We start from the raw sequence: 12279 nt of genomic DNA on the forward strand, positions 1-12279 counted from the left end.
TTTATAATAAATAAGCTAGCATTTCTAGTTTAAATATTCTGTTATTGAGTACTTAATGAGTGTCACCATTTTTAAAAACTTAAAAACACAACAAGGGGCTTTGCAGGCATTAACTGAATTTTGGGGTAGTACCAACTGGCAAAAATAGCACTAAAACAATTCATCCTACTACTGCCTAGAGCTCTTTCCATCTTGCACCAACTGTTGTTCAGAATTTTACTTACCACGTCCCAGGACTCAATAAGTAGATTGCTGATATAAATGGATGAAACTAACGCCTTGGTGGATCTAGACTTCATGAATTTGCAAGTCATCATAATAAAAATAATATTCCCAGTACAAATTGTGCCAAATTCTCTGTCTTACATCCAGTCAGTTAATCTGCTCTTACCTGTGATTAATCACTTACAAAATATCTTCACTCTTTGTTTACCAGCTTGCTCGATTGGTTCTTTATGAGCTGAATCAGTGGTCATCTACTTTGGGAGTGTTAATATTTTCTTAAGTTGTTTGCATATAACTAGAAAAATGAAGCTAGCATGGGAAAGCTGAGCACTTACTGGTGCACATGGATCATACGGGGAGTGTACTTTAATTTAAGACAGAAGCAGCTTTCAACCTGGGATGGTTTTGACTTCATCATTTTCAGTGTATTGCTCCATCACGAAATGTTTTGCAAGGTGGAAACTGATGTTCCCACTCCAATGTTTGTTTTTTGTTTTTTTTTTTTTAAATTTATGTTGGTATTTTTTGATCTGTCACTCCAATCCACCAAAACACTTCAAAACGTCTTATTTTTAAATGCTACTTTTCCTCCAAAATCTAATCGATATATAAGAGAAAAGACAAAATAAAAAAAAACCTTGAGTCATAATTTCTAAATATACGTGTTTCTTTCTATGTTGACCAAGATTGTCTAACTAAAGAAAGAATCTGTGCATTTTTTAAATACTAATTACTTTGAAACACATGTTATCTGTTTTTTTGACTAAGTATAAGCATTTGTGTTTCTGCATCTTCAAGAATTTGAACACTCTAACCAATTCCAAATTATCATTAAAACATTAGCTTTTTTGGAATTTAATGTTACTTAGACTGCTTTCTTATGCTGTATTATTAACCTTCTTGACTATGGCGGACTGAAGATGTTCTATATAAGAAAAATCGATAACTTGACAGATTTGTTTTATTCAGCTCTTTAGATATTTACTTCTTTATATTTGGCACTTCATTAGAGTTCCATGCCCTTTACATGCAGAATTATTGAAACCCCTTCATGATGGCAATCGACACAAAAGACATGCTATAGAAAACCAAAATCAATTCTTTGTCTGATTGATTTTTTTTTCTCTCCCTTCTCGCAGTACTATATGTTATTGAGCTTCAGCCAAAGCTTCATTTAAAATGAATAAAATAACAAATATAAAGTGAAATGAATTTTCATCACTTTGTTACTGCGTGTTAACCGATGAAGAGCATGAAAGAGTGACCAATGAGAAAAGTTACTATCTTCCCTTGTCATCATATCTTAAAAATCCTTCTTTTAGAAGGTTACAGCTCAGTCATTTTATTACCTCAACAAAATTATCCTGAGGCATTGTCCTCTATAATCACCATCAATGTAATCCTTTATAACACCCCAAATCATTCCAATATATTGTGGTTCCAACTTTAACCTTTGATGAATTGTCTCTTTTGAACCGCTTCCTTCTAGTGGGGTTGGCAGTAATCCAGACACAGCTAGTCAGAATCATTCAATTTTAGGATAGTAGACAGTTGACACTTTTTCAGGAGCTTATTATTGTAGTGGTATTTCATCCAAATGTTTAGCCATAGCAATATTAGTTTACATGGGTTATACCTTCTATGCTTAACAGATTCTGCCACTACTATAATTTCAAAATCCCCCTTAGGAAAGAGCACATTATAAGATTTATGCTTGTTGCTAAAGTGGGACCTTGTAGCAGCTCTCTGCACCCACAGCACATGCAGGAGGAAAATATTACAAAATGTAGCATATAAAATAAAGCATTGAAACAAGCCACCTTGATTAAACTACTTGCTTACCATAACACCACTCAAATTCATACCCATGTTCAATTCTCTTCTATCTGTATCTTTATCTCAGACCTCTCCTTCCTTTCAGCTGAGCTCTTACCAACAACTCTCCTCCCAACTACAGACTCAATAATACTTTTTCTGAAGTCACTTCTGGCCAGGCCTATATATATTAGTACATTCCGTTTGAAGTGCGAAATCAGACAAACAAATTGTGATTGCATTCACTACACTTTTGGCACGCAGACTTATTCTGGAATCTGAACTCAAATGCTTGGAGATTTCCAGAAATAAGGTTAATATTATCTATATTTGTGTGCACATCCTGTATTGAATGAGCAAGAGCATCTAATAAACTAAAAGAATTCTGAAATTTTTGCTTATACTTGTAACATGAAGAGTTTGTGGATTTCTGCCTTTGGTCCAATACATTTGGGCTGCCAAAATGTGCTGTGATAAACCCAGGCTAGACCTAAACAGGTAGGAGTTGAGTGGTGCCCAATTCAGTGTAAGACTGAGGGATGCAACTTGGTTTATGCCAAATGGACTTAAACCTCTTCTGTTCTAGTGAATGCCATTTGAAATGTAATGAAACACATTTTCCAAGGCATGAGAGCTGTTAAAAGACTGAACAAAGATGAGCTATCTAAGAACAGGAAACAAGTCCATCACAAATCACTCCTCAGAGCAGCAGGATAATGAAAACAGAAGCTTTTTTCTTGCACAGGTTCTCATTTCAGCAGCCACATCTTCTTAGTTTAAGAGTCAACATGGTGACCCTTGCTTTCAATCAGTCTGCTAACGCCCTTCAAAAATGACTCTTTTGAAAAGTTCACCTTAAGGCTTATTCTGCTTTTCATGTACTAAAATTTTCAGCCAAAACTCTAACTGGAGGCCTGGAGGGTCTTGCCTAAAGATCCCCAGTGGGCACTTTTAATATTATGAGTGCCCTTCGGATTGCTGCCGCAACCCGTCTCTGACAGTCTTGCAGTCTGCCAAGCACCAGGAGCATTCTGATTAAAACTAGTAATTACTGCCAATTGTGCTTCCAGCCCTTTAATTAATACCCACCAGTGAGAAATGGGGAGCTGACTGCTAAATGTTAATGAGATACTGTGTTATTTGCATATAACCGACAAGCCCATGCCAAATGGGAATGAAAGAAAAAGAGAGCCACAAATGAGTAGGACCTATGCAAAGCTTTTTAAGAAGCTTGTCTTGTTTAAGGTTATTTGCTTTAAACATGAATATTTTTAAAACAAACCTTCTGGACAATTTTGTATTAGCAGGCTGCTTACTTACCATGGACAATGGGATGATGGCTCGAATATCTCTCTGAATTACAGTCAGTTCAGTGACCACCTTCTCAGAGTCAGGTGGAGGGCTACGGCCACCGTAGTCGATGTTCCAGTTGATTCGTCTTGTCACCGACTGGCTGGTGAAGTTCTCCATCTCAAAGTCAAGCTGCATGATTTCAATGCTGGAGCTGACATCACTATAGATGGGAAAGAAGGAAAGTTTTAGACAATACAGCAAGAGCCACAAAATGGAGATGTGGGGACTATGAGTTGTATAGCATCAATCCCCAGAGAAGACACTTCATCTAATGGAGTGTATATTTTAGTAAGTTAAAACTAGATTAAAAAAAATGTGAAAACTAGATAACGAACACCTGTTCTCCTTTTGTTTTTACTGTCCAATGCTGCTCTGATATTAAGACTAAGAACATGTTTGTCTTTCTGTTCATTACTAAACCAAATTCATCCATTCATTTCTCAACACAGTTAATTGGTTTGAGGTTCATGAAGGCTAAAGCCCATTTGAGTAGCACAGAATGTAAAGCAGGGACTAACTCTGGATGGGACACCAGTCCACTATAGTGTTGAATAGGTACTAAAATTTTGACTTCATTGTTGATAGCAGGTTTCGAACCTCAGTACCGGTACCAAAACAATGCCAAGGCAAATAACTTCATCTCCATCACACCCCAGCCTTCCTGGTGCTCCACACAGCAATACTCCTGCCTGCCTTACAACACTGCATATTGATACAAGGAGTGGATTTTCCTTGGAGTCTCCAGCATGTGGAAGAGCTGGTTCCCAATGGAGTCTTCAATGTGTCAAATACTATTGGGGGGCGGTGTCCCCATAGAGTCTATAGCATATCAGAGAACAGAAGAATGAAGAGTTCAGCACAAGGTCTTTGAAAACTATCATTTACTTCCCATACCAAAAATAGCAAAAGGCTAGTATCGTACTATTTTAAAAATTGCGCTCTTCTGTACTTTTTCAGTACTGTTATACCTTTCAAACATTGTTAACTGCAGGACACACCTAGGCATATGCCCAGAGTTTTGGTCTAACTTCTCTCAGGAACTAAAGATAAGTATAAAAACACATTTCTGATGTCTTTATACTATATACTAATGTACATATTTAGTATTCAGTAAATAAAAAAAACAGTGCATCTGAAACATTCCCAGGTAAAGTCCTTGCTAGGTCTTAGAGGACATCCCTGAACTATATTGTGTTCACCAGAGAAGGTAACATGCCCTATTGGGTAAAAAGTTTGATAGCATGAGGTGTCCAGTACATTTTTGTAATTAGTCATACTACCCAACAAGAATCCCACCTAACCCTATGACTTCCAAATCAAGCAATAAATTGTTCTGAAAAGTAAGGCCTAACAAAACATTATATAACATCCTCAAAAAATACCTGTTACATTTTTTTTTTTTGTAATAGTATAGTTTGCCTTCGATCCTAAATGAAAAGTAGCAGCTGTTTTCCTCATATACCCTAAAGACATGCAGAATAGTTCCGGTCAGGTTAGGTTGGGGAGCATGCACTGGTATACCGAGTTGGCACACCAACCACCGACAAAACAACTCTTGATCCTGCTTGGCTGGCAGGCAGACATACAGACCAGTTCCACCCTCTATCTGCCACAGCCAGGTGTTACGTGGGCATCTCCTTGGCCTGGTCCAGGCACGCGGGTCCTCAACAATGATAGATCCTGCGAGCCGGATCACCCTCGGAGAATCGAGCCACAAGGCCATAGTGCTGTAACTGATGCTCCCTCACAAGGAAATGTGCCTCATTCGGGATTCCATGAGCAACCACTCATTCGACACATATTCAAACCAGCAGTACCCAAGGATTCTCTTAAGAGAAAGAGTACCGAAGGAGTCCAGTCTTCATTTCAAGTCACTGGATATCATCCATGTCTTGCAACCATATAGCAACACAGGAAACATGAGGACTCTAAAGACTTGGACCTTCGTCCTTTTGCATAGATATCAGGAGCACCACACATCCCTTTTCAGCAACCTCAAGAACCCCCATGCTCTACCAAACCATCTACTAACTTCATGGGAAGAGTCACCAGAGACATGAATGTCACTGCCAAAGAAACTAAACCTCACAACAAGATAGACACTTTCTCCGCCCTGCTGATGGCTGTGCCTAAGAGGTCATTAAAGGCCTGGGTTATGGTTTTTATCCAGGACACCCGATAGCCCAGACACTCAGACTCCTCGCTCAGTCTCTCAAGAGCCCCAATCAGAGTCTCAATTGACTCCAAGATGGAGGCTCAATGCAGAGTAGGTTACATGGATATTCACTATTGACTTTGTATACTCTGTGTGACCTCATATGGCCTAGCCCTCTAAGCTCCCTATCCAGTTTTTATTCTTCTTCTTTTTTCTCTCTGTGTAGCAGACACCTGTATTAAACTTAACTTATATCTTTAATAAAGGTAAATCATAATGCATAAAATTTAAGAGATTACATTTTATAATATTAACAAGTGATACTGAACAAACATTAAAAGTTAAGCTCAAGAAGTACCAACAGTTAGAACTTATGCTGGATGAATAACTAGAATTCAAAATGAGCACAACTGCCAGAAGGACAGCATAGAGGAAGAATGCCTAAGCCATCCCAAGATGTTTTGTACAGAGATCCATTTAAAAGGGGCCTAGACATAAGTAGATTGAAAGCAGATTCTTACCTTAAACCCAGTGCTTCCAAGATTGACCAAAGTCCCACCAATGTCCACACACATATTTAATACTAGTTCTCCAGTGCTGCAACAACTTTGCACTATAAAAGCTAAGCTTTCTTCTTTCATGACACTGACCAGAATTGAATGTGTCAGGCAGTATACAGCTCTGTTAAATATTATAAGGGGTGACAAAAAAATCACATCTTTATCTTTAAGGAGATGCTCAAGGGCACTGCATACTTACCTTGCTAGCTAAGCTCTTTAAGTCTCATTCTGAGAATAAAAGTTGACTTTTAAGAATTACTTTCTCATGAAGTGCAGGAGGCTCTTTTGGCTAGGTTCTTGGGCATCATCTACAAGACAATCCTGCCCGCTCCCTTGTCAGTATAGGCCATACCTCACGCTGGCTGTTAAATAAGAGTGAGTCTGAATGGGGATTAGCAAAGGAGGCCATCAATATAGGAGTGCAGCAGACAGATTAATCCACCTCCATCGATCTGCAGCTTCACATCTCTCTCGGTAAAAAAAAAGTTAATTTCTAGCCCTGTTAACTCCCTAATTCATCAAATGCTTGTCGATAGGGAGGCGCTGTGCTCCCTGAACACATATCCTTTCATCTGGATGAGCCAACTCGAGAGGATGGGTGGAGGGTCGATGTTTGCCTTATATTGTTGCTCTTCACTCACCCTGAACCAGTACAGCCCCCTGGATTTAACTGTTATGGGCCAATAGAGAGGAACAGAATGAATTTTAACATTGTGGGGTCAGAACAGACAGAAAGAATGTGTCAATTTATCCTGGGAAGTATAATACAAACAAAGGCAAAAGTCACAAAAATATTTAACTGTTAAAAGATGTTGGCACTGTAGTTAGTAGTGTTGAATGATGGCTTCTGGGGACATGGGCTCATTTTTTTTCATATTCATGCATTATCATTGGGTACTCTGTGAATGTGCACTCTGGTTATCTCCCACACTTTAAAGACACATCTGGTCAATTATATGCATAGAAGGCATATGGGTAATTTGAGTTGAACATGATTAACTATTTGTGTTTATTTGTGTGTACATGTCTTATAAGGATTAGCACATAATGTGTGTGTGTGTATGTGTTTGAACATGAGGTCATGAATGCAGTTTTTTGCAGTTAAATGTGTGTGCGTACATACTATCTGTGAGTGGCGTGTACTAAAGGTATACAAAGCATGTGATGACTCAGTATGGCATGCAAGGTTTAGAATACACAGTCTCAATGTATTTAAGAGTGTGTGTGAGAATGCAGGGCATTGTGTGCAGGATGTGACATTGAGGTCATGACTACACAGTCTTATTAAATTTAGAAGTGAGTGCATGTATGAGTATGTTCTATAATAGTGCAAAGCATGTGAAAGATTTATGGTATAATGTCTATGTAGCTGTGTGCAAGGTAATGTAAATGGGTTAATGAGTACAAACTGTTACAGCTTTTAGAAGTGAATGCATGTAGAAAATATGCAAAGGTATAAAATGTGTGTATATGCGTCCAGATTAGCAGGCTTAATCTACTCCAATTGGAGTCATGCATCTGGCTACTTTGAGTACAGCTCACAGCTTCTCATATCAGATTGTATTTTTTTTTATTTCTGATTACATTAATCTAAAACTATCCTCTACTATTGTATATATATTATTGTTACTTCTGCCTACTATATATTACTGCAGCTGCTCAGAAATGCAATGGATAGTACTGCTTCCTCACAGCTCCAGAATGCTGAGTTTAAAATTTAGCCTGGGGATTTTCAAAGTAGAGTTTACAAGTTTTCCCAGTATTTTTGTGAGTTTTTCTCCAAAAACTCATTTTTTCCACTGACATGAAAGGAATGTCAGACATGGATTGGCAACTATAAACTAGCTCTATGTTGGGTGTGTATGTGTGTCCTGCAGCAGACTGCATTGTCATGGTAGGGTCATAGTGTGACCCTTTTCTCCCCTTTATACACTTTATTATGTAGACCTTAACAGAATAGCTCAAATCACATACTCTCATAGTTCAGCACTTGCCCCACTTTTAACATGTGTAACCCCAGGCAATATGGCTGAGTACGAGAATAGGCAGTAGAAAAAATTACATATTTATTCATGCATATAGATAGCAAGATTTAATCTTTAAAAATTAAAACTAGTGCCATAAGCCAAAAGCAAATAGAATGTGGCTTTGCAAACCACACAACCTGACAGTGCTAGATGCATAGTTTAGGTGGTGCATAAATGTGTAGTTACACTCAGTTCTTTCTGGTCAGGTTTTTTTATTGATTGTTTTTTATACAACAAAGAAAATAACATTAAGAACAGTCAAGACAAACTTAACAAATCAGAATTCATCCCCAACCCAAGAAAAAAACTGAAGAGCCAACAACAAGAGCAAATCTTTAAAAAAAACAAAGAAGGGATAATGTCCTTCTACCCGATATAAAGGCTTATTCTAAAATTCTTTTAATTAGATTTTGCCATATTTTAAAAAAGTTTTAAACGAACCCACTAAGTGAGAATTAGATTTTTTCCATCTTCAAATATAGTATAGAATGTCTGTTATCCGCTTATTTATAACAGGTGGGCTGGGATTTTTACAGTTGAGAAAGATAACTTTATGTGCTTGTACAGTAATCCCTCCTCGATCGCGGGGGTTCCGTTCCAGACCCCGCGATAGGTGAAAATCCGCGAAGTAGAAACCATATGTTTGTATGGTTATTTTTATATATTTTAAGCCCTTATAAACTCTCCCACCCTGTTAACATTATTAGAGCCCTCTAGACATGAAATAACACCCTTTAGTCAAACGTTTAAACTGTGCTCCATTACAAGACAGAGATGACAGTTCTTTCTCACAATTAAAAGAAAGCAAACATATCTTATCTTCAAAGGAGCGCCGTCATAAAGGAGCGTCAGGAGCAGAGAATGTCAGAGAGCGCGCGCAAAGAAAAGCAAACAATCAAAAATCAATACATGCTTTTAAGTATACAGAAGCACCGCGATAAAGCGGCATTTTGTAGAGGAGCGTCCGTGTCCTCTGTGCAAACAGCCCCTCTGCTCACAACCCCTCCATCAGGCAGAAAGAGTGAGAAAGATAGAGAGAAGCAAACAAGCACAGCGCGGGAAGCATATCTTATAGCATTGAGGAGTTTTAGTTAATATGCAATACATGCTCTGATTGGGTAGCTTCTAAGCCATCCGCCAATAGCGTCCCTTGTATGAAATCAACTGGGCAATCAAACTGAGGAAGCATGTAACCTAAATTAAAAGACCCATTGTCCGCAGAAAGCGGCGAACCAGCGAAAAATCTGTGATATATGTTTAGATGTGCTTACATTTAAATCCGCGATAGAGTGAAACCGCGAAAGTCAAAACGCGATATAGCGAGGGATTACTGTATTGTGGTAAAGGCAACTACAATCAATTTGTACTTCTCCACTTTAAACACAGCTGTTAATGGGCTAGGAGTGATTCTGATACCAAGGTTTGCTGACAGGCATTCAAAGATTATTGTCCAGAATGATTTTAATTTGGTGCACACCCAAAACTTATGGCCCAGTGAGGCTGGAACTAGATTGCAATGGTCACAGGTTGAATATTGGCCTGGAAACATTTTGAACAATTTTAACACTAGACTTACCAAAGCCTATGAAAAAACTCATAATCCCGGCCCACCTTAAATCCGTTCACACCTCTCTGTCAGCGTCTTTCGTCTTGTAAATGTGTCGATCAACACAAGTAGCAAGCAGGCAGCTATCCCATCCCCCACCCATCGCTGCAGCTCAATCCACAAAGAAACATTGAGGACCTTATCTTGGAGTGAATTGCCTGGAGTTGTAGAGGGTAAATAATACATCTTCATTTGGAATACATACATTTCATGTGTGTTCCATGTCTACAACAATCTATGCAAACACATTGTTAAAACAGAAACGTTTTTCATGTTTTAGTAATAAATGACAAAATGTCAACATTATGACTGCATAATGTGTGAAGGCTGAAGTCCAAAAATCAAATAAACACTTTCACAAAAGGTACAAGTATAATACGACAGTTCCTGTGGTGCAGCAGTAAGAACTGCTGACTTGTAATCAAGAGGTCACCAGTTTGATACTGGCTGGCTCACAGATGTACCGTTTTGAGTAGTTATTGTTAATATTATACAATGAAAACATCCATTTGATTTGTGTCTGTAACAGCCGGTGTACATTTATAGTACTTGTAAAAGTTTTTTTTTTTTCGCTTATTCTCTCAGTCATGATTACAATAAGAAAAGGAGATGGAAAAAGAAAAAGAGAATGATCTGAAACAGAAAAAGAAGCCTGGTAAGAATGTCCATCTTAATGGTACTGATTCTCCCTTCTAGTGTAAGATAGCAAAAATTAATTGAAAAAAATCTTTATATTTAATTTTGATGTTTACCACTTGGTATTTAAACTGCTAAAATAAATAGTAAGGTGTCCAGTCTAATATTGTGTGCTAAAGAGTTCACCAGAAAAAGCACACTTTTATTCAAATTAACTTTGAGTCCAGATATCTTTTCAAAATCTGCTGGTGCATTATGGACTACTGATAAGGAAGTTCGTTGGTCTGATATATACAGTAGAGTACTATATAATCTGCATAAAGTGATATTTTCTGTTCAAATCCTTCTCTGGTATCCCCTTTATCTTGGATGCATTTCAAAAGTGAATGGCCAATGACTGAATGGTGTTTTCAAAAAAGCAATGGTGATTGGGGACATCCTTGTTAAGTCCCACCTTCTAATCTGAAACAATGATGATAATAAAAACAGAGGCTTCTGGACTGGTATAAAGTAATTTTATATATGCACATATGTTTGGGCCAAATGGGGTAAATAGGTAGTCCCATTCAAACATTTCAAATGCTTTTTCTGTGTCCAAAGATACTAAGATCTCTGGTATGTTAGATATTGTGGCTGAGTATATTACATAAAAAAAATGTTGAAGATTAGAAGCTAAGTGTCTGCCTTTAATAAATCCTATTTGGTCTTGTGATATTACAGAAGGAAGCACTTTCTCAATCCTTCTAGCTAGAACTTTGGAGAGTATCTTAACTTCATTATTCAGATGTGAAATAGGTTTACATGATGCACATTGTAATAAGTCCTTATTTTTCATTGAAAATGAATTAATTAAAGCTTGGCAAAAAGTTTGAGGTAGAATAGGCACTGCCAGATCTAAACACTAGCGTGCAGAATTGCACATATACTGAAGTGAGTTTAGCTGCAGGTGGAAGTACCTGTCTCACTTTATGGTGCCAAACAGAGTTGTGTTGCAGTGCAGCAGTTTATTTGCCAGCGAAGGCGACGTGAAGAAGTTGTCTATTGTTAAGGTTCTGCCTTTGTCCAAAAACGGTTTTATCACCACAGTCTTGAAAGTCTTTCTCCAGTGGCACGACTGGGATCTTTTCCTAAATAAGGAGTAGCATTACTCATGCACATGCAAATCTGTCGTTTTTCACATGTTCTGCACGGGTGTCTTTGTTGTCAAATCGCAAATGCTGCACGATAGTCTGATAGCGGTCGCAGGGCATCATATCTTTGATTGCTGGTACAACAAATAGTTCTGAGCAGGCATCAACCACAGCACCAACTGTGGTCATCGCTGCTCTTGTGAAAAGAATGGAGATAAATGCCATCAACTCAGAAAGGGAGAGGCAAGTTCATTGTACCACATAAACGTCAATGAAAGAATAAAATTGAATAATAAAAAAAAGCGCTAACTTTTACAAGAAGCCAAAATTTACAACAGGTGATACAGACTCAAATCAAATGTATGTTTTTATTATATTATAGTAATAAATAGACATTAAGCCCGTTACAATAACGGGCGCTAGAACAGTAGTGCATAAACATTAGTAGGAACAGTCTATATTAAATGGCAAGGGACCTTGTATGTAGCTGTAATATACGTCACTGTATTGTGTGCCTTTAATTTTGTCTCTCAGTAACACTGGTTTGTATTTTCGTAAAATGCCTGTAATTTTGTCAGACAGTAATACAGTGGAACCAAAGTAATTTCCCCATAGGATTGTATGTAAATACAATTAATCCGTTCCAGATCATATGAACTGTATGTAAATATATATATTTTTTAAGATTTTAAGCACAAATATAGTTAATTATACCATTGAATGCACATAGTAATAGTAAACTAAATGTAAAAACATTGAATAACACTAAGAA

General features: G+C 37.7%; 1 protein-coding gene across 1 annotated transcript in view; it reads right to left on the reverse strand.

Moving 5' to 3' along the window:
* tmem132e (transmembrane protein 132E) overlaps positions 1–12279 on the reverse strand; it is a 647459-nt gene that overhangs the window by 67721 nt on the left and 567459 nt on the right. Inside the window, exon 4 of the mRNA XM_039756648.1 lies at positions 3361–3553. Within this exon, the coding sequence (XP_039612582.1) occupies positions 3361–3553 (193 nt within the window). The remainder of the gene's footprint in view (positions 1–3360; positions 3554–12279) is intronic.

Source organism: Polypterus senegalus, chromosome 6 (assembly GCF_016835505.1).
Source record: "Polypterus senegalus isolate Bchr_013 chromosome 6, ASM1683550v1, whole genome shotgun sequence".
NCBI classification, from domain to species: domain Eukaryota; kingdom Metazoa; phylum Chordata; class Cladistia; order Polypteriformes; family Polypteridae; genus Polypterus; species Polypterus senegalus.